This window comes from Daktulosphaira vitifoliae, unplaced genomic scaffold, assembly GCF_025091365.1.
Source record: "Daktulosphaira vitifoliae isolate Bord-2020 unplaced genomic scaffold, ASM2509136v1 Scaffold_4, whole genome shotgun sequence".
Lineage (NCBI taxonomy): Eukaryota > Metazoa > Arthropoda > Insecta > Hemiptera > Phylloxeridae > Daktulosphaira > Daktulosphaira vitifoliae.
Genome location: NW_026099575.1, coordinates 26233074 through 26248326, shown reverse-complemented (window position 1 = coordinate 26248326; position 15253 = coordinate 26233074). Strand labels below are relative to the sequence as shown.

At 27.0% G+C, this 15253-nt stretch overlaps 3 protein-coding genes across 8 annotated transcripts; 1 reads left to right on the top strand and 2 right to left on the bottom strand.

Annotated features, from left to right (window-relative positions):
• Nucleotides 1–5655: 5655 nt before the first annotated feature.
• On the bottom strand, nucleotides 5656–7025 carry LOC126904177 (transmembrane emp24 domain-containing protein 3). Its single transcript, XM_050682940.1, has 3 exons — nucleotides 6740–7025; nucleotides 6424–6669; nucleotides 5656–6366 (listed from the first exon to the last, which is right to left on the bottom strand). The coding sequence occupies exons 1-3, from the start codon at nucleotides 6899–6901 to the stop codon at nucleotides 6124–6126; spliced, it is 651 nt and encodes a 216-aa protein (XP_050538897.1). The 5' UTR covers nucleotides 6902–7025; the 3' UTR covers nucleotides 5656–6123.
• Nucleotides 7026–7148: 123 nt separating this feature from the next.
• LOC126904176 (charged multivesicular body protein 5) lies at nucleotides 7149–9189 on the top strand. The gene is made up of 4 exons (XM_050682938.1): nucleotides 7149–7315; nucleotides 8211–8362; nucleotides 8470–8635; nucleotides 8723–9189. The coding sequence occupies exons 1-4, from the start codon at nucleotides 7247–7249 to the stop codon at nucleotides 8990–8992; spliced, it is 657 nt and encodes a 218-aa protein (XP_050538895.1). The 5' UTR covers nucleotides 7149–7246; the 3' UTR covers nucleotides 8993–9189.
• Nucleotides 9190–9297: 108 nt separating this feature from the next.
• Nucleotides 9298–14882, bottom strand: LOC126904174 (putative lipoyltransferase 2, mitochondrial). 6 transcript variants are annotated; one of them, XM_050682932.1, is made up of 7 exons: nucleotides 14598–14882; nucleotides 14410–14519; nucleotides 14162–14294; nucleotides 13994–14079; nucleotides 13763–13907; nucleotides 13256–13357; nucleotides 10032–10225 (listed from the first exon to the last, which is right to left on the bottom strand). In XM_050682932.1, the coding sequence occupies exons 1-7, from the start codon at nucleotides 14658–14660 to the stop codon at nucleotides 10184–10186; spliced, it is 681 nt and encodes a 226-aa protein (XP_050538889.1). In that variant the 5' UTR covers nucleotides 14661–14882; the 3' UTR covers nucleotides 10032–10183. The 6 variants fall into 6 exon arrangements, with proteins under 6 accessions (XP_050538892.1, XP_050538893.1, XP_050538890.1 ...); XM_050682935.1 differs by lacking the exons at nucleotides 13256–13357; nucleotides 13994–14079; nucleotides 14162–14294; nucleotides 14410–14519 and having other exon boundaries at nucleotides 9298–10225; nucleotides 14706–14875; XM_050682936.1 differs by lacking the exons at nucleotides 13256–13357; nucleotides 13994–14079; nucleotides 14410–14519; nucleotides 14598–14882 and having other exon boundaries at nucleotides 9298–10225; nucleotides 14162–14278.
• Nucleotides 14883–15253: the final 371 nt, after the last annotated feature.

The following is a 15253-nucleotide window of genomic DNA, read 5'->3' as shown; positions in this document are numbered from 1 at the left end:
AGAGTTATTTTCCATTGACATCTCATAATTTGATAACCTTAGAGGTCGATGTTTTTCTACGAAATAATATCATAATCAGAAGCAGATTCGAGTGAACCATAATTAGGAATTTTTATTAAATAATTTTTCTTTCGAAAATAACATTGTTTTTTAAAAAAGCGTCCACTTTTAAACAAATAGATCACATGCTAACAGAAATGGTGATATTGTCGCCCTGAAAAATTTCTTCTGTATCATCGCCTGACCATAGTTATAAAACAATTAAACTTTTAAAGAAATAAAAATGAAACTAAGTTAAATTTAGTTCTTACTGTAGTTTTTCATACCTTCAATGATTTTGTTTTTTTAGATGTATATTAATTTTTCAATTATCTTTCTAGAAAATTTGTTAAATGCTTACTTTTTTTATTTATAGGATACTTTAAACTATAAATATTACCAACAATTTAAAATTTAATTTATGGTGTTCTTAAGTCATGTCCATAAGTTGAAATTTAAATTTGTCCATGATTTTTTGTTTTTTTTACAATAAAAATATCATTTTTTGAGTGTTTAGTAAGTCTACTAAAACAATCTTAGGGAAACTATATTTTTATCGTATTTATAAAATCTTCTAAGGTATCGAGGCGTAATGAACTACTCAGTTGTCTTAGTACTGATGTTTAATTGAGTTGTTGCTATTAGTTTTTGGATTGGTAACTATATGGGAACTTTAACAGAGACACACACTTTGTTCCCTACTCAAGTTCATTGGATGGCAACGTTTGTGTTACTAAGTACAAGTCCATCCGCGTGCGACAAATCTAAGGGTGCGCGTGATGAGGTCATCAACAGATACTCAAGGGATCATAATATTTATATTATTAAGTTCATATTATCGTACATATTATTAAGTTCGAGATTTTGAATACGAATATTATAAACGACAACATTACTATGTTGTCTGACGAAATTATTTAAAGTATTTCTCATTTTTCAACATTAATATTATCTGGATCGAAAACGAAAAACAATACTTTCCAGTTCACTGCTATTTATGTAGAACATACAGACGTCTTGTCGGGGAGGTAACTTTGATAATGTATTTATCGTGAGGGGCCAATAACCCTGTGGGTTCGGTGTACATGAGACGTCTACCGCGAGGACCGGTACCTTTTATTTTAGTCGTTCTTATACGTCCTGACTGCTTGCCACTATTGTGAACCCATTGCTCATGTTTATGTTTTGTGCTGTCGGTGGTTAGGCGCCCCCGTGTAGGGGCGACAGTATGTCGAGGCGTCGATCCGGTATTGTGTTTGTTTATGTGTACAATGTTTATGTGTGTGTGTGATTATTTCTGTTTTTTACCGACTGCCAGGCACCGATAACGTCCTATTTTTCGCTCCGATTTGTTTAACCGGCTTCCCATTTTGCCGTCACGCCAACGAGTAAACAAGACGGTCGTTATCTTGTCGAAAAAACATTTTTAACTGCTATTAAAAGTTATTATGCTTTGCATAATCGTTATTAAATAAAATTTGTTGTAGCGTATTCAACTTTTTTGACGTGGTACAATAAAGGCAAACGAGCCACCCGTCCCCATGCTGTATACACCGCCGGTAGTGTCTAGTAACAGCTTAATCTCAGTCGAAAGTTAACTATTTTTAGAATTCTTCGGTATAAATCGCCTACATGCTGCTTCATATGTTTTCTCCTGTTATCCTCGTGTATACATTTAATAATAATAAATGTATATGAATATTATCAATATACATACGAACAAGAACGTATATAATAGAAATATTGGCGACAGAATGATGTTGGCGTCGCCGTCCATTGCCGCCGGTACGGCTAGCCTGGACGTCTTCGTGCGACCGGCGTGGTGGCGCGCGCGCGAGCTCCGACGTCGCCACAGCCGCCGTCGGTCTCGTCGCGCGCTCAATGTATACGTGAGTGTATAATAATATGTACTCAATGTTTGTGTGTGTGTGATTTTGTATAAGGTTGTAAGGGTGTGGAGCCGTTTTCAGCCTTGGCGTCCGACATCTTTTAAGTCTGCCGCTGCACATGGCACCACCACCGATGGCAATGACACCGCCGTCATCATCGTCATCATCACCATCCCTTTACGAGTATGGTATATTCTAGTGAACACGCGTGTGATATTTAAGGGAGGAGGTACGCGACGGGTGTGTGTGTGTGTAAAAGACACCGAGACAGCCACCGTCATTGCCGCCACCGATGCAGCCGTCGCCCCGTTGTGGCGGCGCGCGCGACGTCCGACGCGGGAGAATATTATACGTTTAATGTTCTTGTATATATATATTATATAGATGTATTTGTATGAAAAAAGAAAGAGGGTGACGGCATAAATCGGTCGACGCCACTTCGATTAAATTACACAGTCATTGTTTTCTGTAAGTGTGTGATTGCGCAATGTTATTATTATTATTATTATTACTGTCGAGGCAGACGGCAAGTGTTGGTATAATTTTTTTTTACGCGACGGGACGACCGGTGGAAATCGAACCGGATATTAAAAACGGGAGTCGGGGGCGCCGAGTTTAATTACAGTATTGTTGCCATTTGTTGGACGGCGCCTGCAGTAGGACGACCGCAAGGAGGAGGCCTTGTTTTTCTTATACTCGGCGACGTCTGTTCCTCTTCACGGTGGACGTCCGGTAAAAACTTTCTTCTACAGCCTTTTCTCATAAAACGTCTGACCGTTTTGTTCCCAAACAAATGTTACCGTATTTTGTCGTCCAGAAATCATATTCGACGACTGTGTAAGTCATCCAATGTTAATAAAGTAAACTTATGATTATATAAAACTTAAGTTTGTCATATTAATCCGTTCGTTCTTGTAGTATTGTCATATTTTCTCTGCTATTAATAACAACAAACTTAATAGTAGCACTTAAACGACTGAAAACGTTTATTATTTTCTACGCTATTGCAAAATATTTTACTTAATTAATAAAGAGTTGACTTTGGGTGGAGATTTCAGTAAAAACAGATAAAATTTCTTGCCTGTATAATATCTAGAGTACTTATAGTTAAAATAATTAATCAATTTTTTAATTATTTTATTCATTGCATAGTTTTTAAAAATTGTCCATGGGACTATAGTTCTGTACTTTAATTATAAACTTGACGGGAAGCAACTGTACTACGACGGTCGTGATTCCTCTTAGTTCATTAAATTCAAATCGAAATCATCATCATCAATTGTTTTAAAACGACTGATCTCAATGAAAAATCAGACATAAGTTCCTTCAATCATTTATTTTGGACATGTAAGAATTAGGTATTTGACAAAATATTTTGTCAAATACTTTTTAGTTCATATGATTTTAGATTAAGTATACTTGATTGGAGTTAAAATAATACATTTATATATAATTGTAATAAAGTAATAATAATATTGAACGATATAGCTCTATGTATTTATAAATATTTAAAATAAAATGTAAATTTTTCTGAAAAATAGCGTTTATGTGCACTTTTGACTTCAGATAAGTAAATTACAATAATTAAAGACTTATTTAAATAATGTTTGAGGTGCGAGTGATTTTGACTATGAAATTCTTGTAATTTAATTTTACACAGTAATGTGAAACGTATACACCGTAAACATAACACAGTTGCCGCTTTAAAATTACAACGACGGGGTTAAAATCAACAAGTGTCTACAGCTTTGTTATTTCCGTTGTGGCTTGTGTACATTACGGTGGTTTATATTGGTATAATAAAAACTGCAGGACCGGATTGGAGAGTTGTGTAGTTAGTCATTAATGAATACTTAATATTGTACAATAAAAAGTGATTCATTACACCTTTTGTCGAAAATAACTCGTATACAAAAATTGGACACGATCGGAAACACTGAAAGTTAAAAAGAAATTTCTAGAAAATCGGAAATTCTTCAGGACTATATAACTTAATAAATCAGTAACTGTTAATAAAAATTAGGATGCACAAGTTAATCTTTAGTAAATCACTTAAAAAAACTATGAAATTTTAATGTTCGGTGGCCATACTCGTTTTCGGAGTTTTCTAATACTATCAATTATCACTCGGAGGCTGTTCTATGGTGTTTAAATGTAGTCGGTCGACGCCTTTGCGGCCAACAATCTGGGCACTCCCATGCAAAAGTCGCGACGAAAAGATTCTTTTTGCCGCGTTCAAAGTCCGACAGTGACGCCGCTGTATCTGACGCCGCGCCGACCAGCCGCCACACTCGTACAGCGCATACTTTGCTACAAAAGCTGCCGCCATACGCCCTCAGCTATTTCATCATAACCGCCAATGACGTCTCAAGGCCGATTCCTTCAGGGACACGATGTCATTGCGTCATTGGCGGTTAGTGTGGATGGCGTAAGACGGGACAGCCAGACGCCCGGCGCGGCGTCTACCGCGATTTTACGTTTTTGCTTCTTTGTTTTTGATTGTCACGTCTGTTCGTCAAATCAAATTCAGATTTTCTTCTTTACTTTTGTTTTTATTTCGCTTTTGCTTTGATTAATGAAATGTGCTGATCTATGATGTACTGAAAAATACTTTTTTATTGAACTCGTGAACTATTTTAATGTAGTTTTCGTTGGAAAAATATTGGAACATTTATAAAAATAAATTGAATTATTATAATGAAATTATTTTTGTTTTGGAGAACTATCCCACCTGTTACTGAAGAATTAAAACTTCTTATGAATAATTTTATAAAAATTTAAACACTAAAAGGGGGGACAAAAACATAAATGTAGTTTTTAAAAAAGTTAGAATTGAAATAAAACTTAAAAAACGTTTATGAATAGTAGAATTTTTGGTTTTTCATATAAATTGGTTACCAAATCCGTATTGTCATCTTAGTGACAAAACATAAGTGTATTAAGGAGGATTATTACTCCTCTAGGACATGCACGATCCAAATTTTATAGATCTGATATTTAAGTTTTATGTCTAAATACCTTTTTTTCTTGCGTTATCACTTTGTTTTTAGGGAATTTTTAAAAAAATAAATTTTTTCAATCATGTCTGCCAAAAAAATTGGCAGATTTACAATATATAACAAAAATCGTGCAACTCAATTTTTCGAAATTATATGAGAAAAAAAGAAAACGCTATTTTCATAAAACTTATATTGGAAATACTTTTTTTAATATTTCATTATCTCAAGAAAAATAAAAATCGTTTATTTCAAAATCTCTTAATATATATTACCCAACATTAAAATTTATTTACTAGTTTGACATCATAAACAGATTAATTTCTTAATATGAATGAAAATAATAACTATAAGATTCATAGAATAATTTTCATAAGTTGAAAAAGTATCTTTTATGTAAAAAATACATTTTCTTCTGCATTAAAAACATTTTTATGATTTGATTAGTACCCCAGTGCTAGGTTTTGTGAGCCTATGTCAAATTATAATGGCAGGACCACTGTGTTGGTAGGAATGAAGTTGAAGTGTGATAGATTCCCCTGGTAAAAATACAATTTTTTTTCGTTTGGAGAGATAAATAAAAATTTTGTCTTATGTACATTTCCCAAAAACAAAACACTAATTTTGTCAATGCTATGTGCGGTGCCTGTGCTTATCCTTGTGTCAGCACTGGATTTAAGACTAAGTACACTTATAATTATTTAGTATATAAAAATAAAGAATGAGAATAATTTTTAAAATTTTAGTTAATATATTTATCACAAATTACACTGAGAATACTGTTTTTTTTTACACATATCAAACATCTTATTAAGAAATAACGGAAGTTTATAAGAATTTTTAGGTGTAGTCATGTAATTTAAAAACTTTATTTAATACATAAATAATAAAAAAATGTTGTATCTGTTTTTTTCTATTACCAATTTATTCAAAATATAGATTTTTTAAAATAAATATTAATAATAATGATTAAACCAAAAAATTATTCATTGAGTATTTACACGAAAACCATATAATAGTTATTGTAAACTCTGAGATAAAATAGAAGTTTTAATTAATATAAAACAATAAATGTCTTTAAGTTTATCTCCCATACTCAGGAATACTATGTATTAAAAAACCTAAAGTATAATACAATTATAAAATATTTTAATGGTAAACAATGTACACAACAAAAAAAATACTTAAATATATGGTTATTAATACATTGACTTGTATTGCATTTGAGATGGTGTTTTTTCTGTGAAGAAACGTTTAAGCAAAAATACTTGCCCAAAAGCTACAACTAATATAGCTATAGTTTCAGCTGCCGACCATAATGCTACATGATAATTAAGATCTTCAGCTCGTTTACGACTTTGAGCTTCTTTAAGTCTGTGGTGAGTTTGATGATCGATAATTTTATTTAATGATTCATGGATTTCTTGAGATGTTGATTCCATCTGTAAAAAAATAAAAATATAAATTCATAATTATTAGACAAAATTGACCACACATACCTGAGTCATTACAGTTATGTGTTCTCCTATTCCAGGTAAAGCTGGTTCCTCGCCAACTTGTAAATCCATGTAGACAAGTTTATGAGAAAATGTGGAAAATTCATTGCTGAAGCATATAGCATAAGGACCAGAAACAGGTGCTACAAATGTATGACTATCAAATTGAGATTTAACTTGCCTGTAAAGTATTTCTTTAGAAGGTGATTCAATTATAACATCAACATCGTATTGCCCTCCAGTTACAACCTGTGTATCCATAATAGTAATAACAATAAGAAAAAATTTTATCTAACTATTAGAATGCAATGAGATCTACCTGATATTCCAATGTGGTAGAAATATCTTTTTCAATGTGTTCATAATAACAGTCTTTTGCCTTGTCTTCAAGTTCAAATGTTAATTCAATTGAACTGATTAATGATATGTGATAAACCCAAAATAGAAATGTAGCCAAAGATCTGGTGCTTGACGAGATCATTTTAAATGGTGTTAAGTGGTTGTAGGAAAAAACATTTAATATACTAAGAAACAATTGAATAAACTAAAATATTTTTTAGAAGTAGCCGCAATTTTCATAAAATGCCGATGTGTTGATAGTAAATAAAATACATCTGTCGTTGACGTCACATTAACGTACGTGTTTGTCTTTTTATTATTGGTTAATGTTAAGAGCTTATCAATTTTAAACATCAGAGTTTTGATTTTCCTGATAATAGAATGTTATCAAATTTCTTTAAAAATAATAATAAATTAAAATTTTATAATTTTAATTTTTAAGATAAAAAACTAATTATATTTAAATTTTGAAAAAAAATTGACAAAAATGAATCGTTTATTTGGAAAACCGAAAGATAAAGCTCCAGCGCCAGATATGACAGTTGTCATTAAAGGAGTAAGTAAAAACTTTTACTTTGTTAAAATTTATATAGTGCTACAAGGGTTTTGCAAGACATTTGCAATATTGTTATTGTTTATACGTTTTCAGCAAGAGGTGATTCTATAACATTATATTTAGAGAATTTCTACCCTAATTGGCAATTAATTTAACTTGTTATTGACAACTAATATTATTAAAATTGGTATTATTAACTTGTAATGATATGAAAAATGAAGATTCTTCATTCATTTAACCCCCCCCTACATACATTTAAAGTACCACCTATGGCCCTAGTGATGAATCTAGAGATCTGACATTAATAAAAAATAGAATACTTCACAATAATTTTACATAAAATAATCTTTTTGGCTAGGTAAAAAAAAAGAAAATAATTAAAATAATCAAGGGTTATTTATTATGACCCTTAGTTATTCCATGGCAAAACTATGCATCCCTAATTTTTTGAATTTATTCATAAGGAATAAATAAAGTACCATTTTTATTTAACTAAGGAAAAAGTTGTTTAAAACCCTATCATCTTAACTCAAACTAGACACTTTTTATTCCAAAAATGCTTGATATAACTTTTAATATTCTACGTATATATTTGTCAAAAATAAAGTCACAAAATTTTGAGTTACTTGGTTTTCTATGAAGATAATAATATCCTTAATAATTTAAAACAAATAATATCATTTTGTATGGCAAATTCTCAGGAATACTGTTTTGTATGATAAAAGAAAAATGTACATAAGATAATTTTAGTAAAAGAATCAACAAAAACTTTTTTGGTTCAGCTCCTGATAATAAGTTTGATGATGGCCAAATTTTGAGTTGGTGTTCTTAAAAAAATTGAAATTATATTTTTATGATAATTTTATAGAAATTTATTTACCATAATATAATTTAGGTTGATGATAGAGCTGAATCAATTGAACAGAAAATCAATAGACTTGATAAGGAGTTGAAAAAGTTGAAAGATCAAATGATGAAAATGAGAGAAGGTCCAGCAAAAAATTCACTCAAGCAAAAAGCATTAAGAGTGTTAAAACAACGAAAACAGTAAAACATTTTTTATAATAATTAAATTTGTTATACAAATTTATTGTGGATAAAGGTTTTTATTTTATATGATAAATTATATAAATAATTAATACTACAATTGACAGGTATGAAAGTCAAGCGGAAAATTTAAGAAATCAATCATTTAATATGGAACAAGCATCTTATGCTGTTCAATCTTTAAAAGATACTCAGTCTACAGTTGTTGCAATGAAAACAGGCATGAAACAAATGAAAAAAGAATTTAAGAGTATAAACATTGATGATATAGAAGTAAGTAAAATCATATTAGTAAAAAAAAAAAATAATAATATTGCTAGAACTGAATATATATATATAATACTATAATGTTAAATTTAGGATTTACAAGATGAAATGGCTGAAATGTTAGATCAATCTAATGAGGTTCAAGAAGCATTGGGTCGAACATATGGTGTTCCTGACATAGATGAAGATGAATTAAATGCTGAATTGGAAGCACTTGGAGATGAATTAACTTTAGATGACGATACATCATACCTAGATCAAGTAAATGTCCCAGATAAAGAACCAGAACAAAAAGAACCTAGTAAACCTGGAGAAATAGCTGTTGATGAATTCGGTCTTCCCAAAATACCAACCCAAATCTAATTATGTGATTAGCCTTGAACAAAATACTAATAAAATAATTTAATATAATTGTATAATTATTGTAAGTTTCTTATTTTGCTAATTAAAAAAAAAATGTCTATTATAAAAATGTGTCTATTTATTAATAAATTAAATTTGTATGTACATATTAATTTGTATGATAAGTAGAATTATTAATTAAAATTACTTGAATCTATTGTTTGATAGTTTTATATTCTATAAATTTTAAAAAAATATTTATAAACAAGTTTTATTATAGATAAGTAAATTTATGCAAAATCTTACTTGAGTTAGATATATTTTGATTTTTTTTTTATTTGGTTAAATTTAATTATTGAGAGACAAGTATATATTTTTTAAAAATTTACATGTATTAATTTTTAATAACAATATATTATATTGTAGTTAACATATTACACTAAATAAGTAACCAAAACTATTTAATAACAATGTACTATAAAAAAATATTTTAAAGAACACAATAATTTTTTACAAATTTATCATTTTTACAGGATAACAAATTATATATTATTGCTAACAAAATCGCACTGAAATGTTCTGCCAAAATGTTTTAAAAATAAAGGTAATACATCATCAACATTTAAATTAGTTTTAAGAAGTAAACTTAGAGAAGTAACACCTTTGTCATGTAATCCACATGGAACAATATGGTTGAACCATGATAAGTCAGTATTACAGTTCAAAGCTAGTCCATGTGTAGTTATGTACCGAGTACATCTTATTCCAATTGCACAAATTTTTTCATTATCAATCCAAACACCAGTATTTGATGAAGTGTTTGCATTGAGATTATACTCTTCTTTACAAAGGTTTAATATAGTATATTCTAAATTTTGAACATACCAACGTACACTAGATTTGAAGTATTTTAGATTAATAATTGGATATGCTATTAATTGACCAGGTCCATGAAATGTTATAAGACCGCCACGATTTGAATATTTGAATTCTGCGCCTAATTTAGTTAATTTTTTTTCTAAATCAGGTTTATAATTTTGTTTTCGAATACCTATAGTATATACTGGTTCATGTTCTACAATGACTAGATATCCAATGTGATTAGAATTGCAGGTTTTTAATTTCTCAGAAAGCTGATTTTGTAATTGAAGACAAGGGTCATATCGCATCCTTCCAAGTTTTAATAATTTAATTATTTTTGTTGACATTTTTTTACTCCAAACTTTTTATATGTTCATAAATAAGTAATGAAACCTAAAACATTTTTTTATTATAGTTCAAGGCATTTTGAGAAATAAATGCTGGGAAGGCTAAATAAACCCTTCTATTTAAAACGAAGTTATTATATAAGCAAAAAATAATTTTAAACAATATAAAATATATATATATGAATTATAATAGTTTTAACTCAAATTTAAGGGAGGCAACTAAGCCCTTTCTTTTTCTTAGTTGTATTAGAGGTTGTTTTTCATTTGTATATATTGAAATAGGCATAATTTGAACATATTAGTCTGGGGTAAAATGTTTTCAATATTGTAAATATTTTTTTTATCTATTTTTTAATAGAATAAAAATGTTATGAGAATAATTTGAAAGTAATTCAAGAAGTTAGTAATGACAGATGCCTCTTTGGTACAATAGGGTTAAATATATGTTAAAAAAATAAAGTATTTTCAGAAAATTTTCAAAAGTCAAATTAAAATAGTTATTTATGTATATGCATATTGCAACTTCAATCTATCTTCATTAAAAATAAGCAATTTATAATATTTTGAGAAATATGTTTAAAGGAAAATATATGACTATTATATTCTTAAAATATTTTTGTTTTGATTTATACACTTTTCACAAAGTTGAAAAATGAAATTTTCACTATCAACATTAGTAATTTTTTGGGTGCTTTTCAATTTATGGAAAATGAGAAGAATTATTTACAATTTGAGGGTAATATTCTCAATGTGATATAATTTTGGACTTTAATCATTTTAAATAGATGAAAATTGAGCAAATAGGATATAAATATACAAGAATAAAATATAGGATAACAAGAATTGTCAATAAAATCATGTTACATGATAGTAAGAAAAAATGATAACTACTGTAATTTAAACAGCAAATTATCAATACAAAATCAGTCTATAACTATTAAACTTTGGAAAGTAATAACAGATGAACGGTTTATTATAAAAAAATATTGTAATAACAAAAATTTTTCATATTCTATCATAATTCTATCATATTGTTAAACTAAAATACCTATCAAAGAAAATTAAAGGTAAGAATTTTTAACTCTTAACTTTCTGCTTGGCTCGACCATGAATGTTACATGGTAATGTGCCTGGCGGCATATTTGCCACAATTTTAAAAACTTTAAGACTAAAAAGAGTTTCTATTTTTCTCATTGTTTGTATTAATTGACCCGTTTCCTACTGAAAACTAAATACAATTTTCGTTATAACCAAGTTCAAAATATTACTATTAAAATCAAGTAAATTTGTGACTCCACATAGATTTGCTGATTTTTCATAATTTGTAATTAAATTTATACTGACATATAGTTTTATCATGGCATAAAATTATTTTCTTATGTTATTTATTATATTTTGTATAAATGAATGTTTGATAAAAAAAATATTGAAAAGTATTTAATCATCAACCGTCATTTAAAAATATTTTCAAGAATATCATATATTTTAACTAACACTTCATTTTTAAAAAAGGTATAAGTTATTAAGATTAGCGAATGCTTTTTTCCTTCTTATAATGACACTAATTATGATATCCACATTATCAATTTTTGATTTAACATTTTGAAATTAAAAAATTTGTGTTCTACAGTAAAAATTAAACCATTTATATGCTTATAATATTTGATAAAAAAATAAATAAAAGAAGCTGTTTTTGTTTTTTGGGGTATTTTGTTTTAAATACTGAAAACACATTAAGCGATCAGTAAAATTATTTTTAAAATCTCAAATCTTCACAAAATGCCTATTTTAATGTATACAATAAAGTTAAAATGGTTCTCGTTAAAATTTCGAAGATCAACTCTTTTTGATCTACCCTAATATATATATATATATATATATATATCATGTTAGTTGAAACTTAAAAAAAAAAATATAAGGTTTTGTTTTACTTTGACTATGAACACTATCTTTAGAATTATAAAATAAAAGTATTTATTTTTATAGAAGTTAATAGTATTCTATGTTTTAAAATCTTCAAAAATATATATATATATTTGTTCTATCTTCCCACTTTAAATGTTATCAACTTTAGTTTAATTAATAATTTTAATATATAATTTTAATGTATAATTTTAAATAGTAATTTATGTTTAACCTTACAAACTAGAAAATTAACTTCCTAAAAAAATGATTGATCAATAACAAATTTTATCCAAATCAATATTTTAGAAGTTATTAGTCTCTTTAATATAGAGACTGGAATAATATGTCTATTTATTTTATCTCTAGGTTGAGTTTAATTTAGGCATTAATTAACCACATATTTCTACCCTGTTATAAAAATGTTAATATTTTTAAAATAGTCCAAAAGTTTTTATGAATCATTCATTTTTTTAGATAATTATTTTAGTTTGTTAGTTGATTAAATATATATGTATCTATTTAAATAACTGAAGGTGACAAAATTTTATAGGGAGATTCGTTTTTTTGAAAATTATAGAACAAAGTATATGATAACCTTTTGAAAAGAAAAAAATATATTATGTTTCATATTTTTAATAATATTGTGAGTCAATCTTAAACAATTACACTGTATGTATGTTAAATATGTGTTAAAATTACAATATATGTAAGAATAATAAAAATTTGTATTTAAAAGGGAGCTTGGGAATGTGATGGGACAATCTCAAATTTAAGTTAACTTAGTAGGAAATAAGGGGAAAATTATAAATAATTATACTTTTTTTGCTCATAATTTTACTATATTTTATAGTTGTTTAATTGACAAGCACCTCTGGACCTTTTGTTTCTGTGATTCAACACACCTTAATACAGACCAAGTACCTTTAATGGAAACTTTATAAAAAAGATTAACTTTTGTGATGGTGTTAAGAAAAATTATATTCTCTCCCCTTTCAATTTGATGTTTTAAAATCATTCAAGTTTCTTTGAATTAATTAAATATAATTATTCAAATTTAATCTTAAAATTTTTAATTAATGATTGATTGAATTTTAAAATAAATCATTACAATATTTAAGTCTGTGACATAACTACAGAGAACAGTTATTCTAAAATAAAGCCTATTACTCACATAAGCATCTGTTGCGGCATAAGAAATTTGATTAGGACTTAAATCAGGAGTATCCCAATCACTTAGTCTAATAATTTTGTTTTTATCAACTCTTTTTTTTAACTAGAAAGAAAAGAAATTAAATTTTTTTTTTCAAGATAAATTGATGTTCCATGAATATTTACTAACTAAAATAATATAAAGATAAATAAAAAATAATTAAGTTATAATATTATTAATTATGGTTAATTTAATAATGATAATTATTTAACTAGGATAGCTAAGATTCCAATATTTTTTTTAAATTTTTCATTATTAATTATTTTAATACAAACTTTATAATTGTGTTAAAATCTAATTTGAATCGATAACAAGAAAGTAATTCAGTATGAGACTTTTATTTGTAGGGAAAACAAACATCAAATGAAGTTTAATTTTAATAGATCATTTTTTTAAATAATTAAATTTTTTTATAATTAGTAAATAATTATGGAACACCATATGTAATTTAAGTAACTGAGATCTTACTAAGTATTGAACTATGTCATTCATACTCCATCTAAGGTGTCGCTCAAAATTTAGTACATTGTTTAGGTAACTGCCTAAGTCAATGATATTATTTATTGCCATTTCTAAATTTATATTAAAATCTTTCCCCAATTTGATGAAATCACTAGAAAGAAAAAATAATTTTACTATATAATTCTAAGGATAAAAAATCGTTTAGATCAATAGAACTCAAAGATAAAACTATATTACTTTTTTATATTAACACCACACCAAGATATATTCTCAAGATTTAAAAGGTTAATAAAGATAGTTGGCAATATTTGTAAGTGATATATCTAAGTTGAAAAAAAAAAATCTATAAATTAATTTTTATATATCAGTTGATAAAAATAAAACAGGCCATGTAAAATTACATACATGAAATAAATAGCAAGTATTGTGATCAATACATATTTGAATTAATGCTGTTTTTTTTGATTTGCCACTTGGCCATTTAACTGGCCACTCCTGGTCATAACCATAACATTTTTTGGTATTTTTGGCTTGTTCTCTGCATGGAAAATTACATGAAAATTTATAACATACTAATTATTAATAAGTGAAAAATATTAAACTTTTAATTTATAATTATTTAAAAATATTTTCCAAGTTAAATAATAACTCACAATATTTCAGAGGCAAATTGCATTATTTGACAATTGTTAATGGCATAATTAGTTATACCATTAAATTTTAAAACATTTTTGTTGTTGGTTACATCAAGTTTTTGGTCTTTCTAAAGAAAATACCATTATTATATAAAACTAAGATATTTCATACATTTTCAAAAGGTTTTTAACATTATATTACATACATAATTATCTATATTTTTCATCCATGCAGGAATATATCTAATTTCTTTAGAGTTTGAAGACATTTTCTAACAAAAAATAATATAATAATAAATATTTAAAAAAATTACCAAAGTAAAGTAAGTGAAAGACAGCAATTTGAAGAATGAATACTTTGGTTAGTTAAAAACAGAAAATAATTAAAGGTCATTTATTATGACTACTAACGGACTAAATTGTTTAAAAAAATCAAATTTAACAATCTACAAACTTAAATTAAAATTCAATTAAACGTTGAATAGTAGCAGTTTATCTGATTTCGTTATCATTATTTAAGGATAAAATTATAAACATGTGTTTAATAATAATAATATTATATATTATGTACCATAAATTGATATACTTTAATAATAAAAAACAAATTGATAACAAATCAGTTGGTACCAAAGAAAAACATAAATTAGTTTTTGTTATTTAACAACAGAATAGATAATATCTTATCTATTCTGTAATTTAAGTATATAGTAATATTTTGAACTTTTCATTAGAAATAGAATATTTAAATTAAATTTCTTTATTAAAACCTGAGGAAAAATATTAACATATTTTGAAGTTAAAAATATATATTTATAATAATTTAGCTATTGCCAACTTAATTGCTATCAAACTTGAGTTTCCT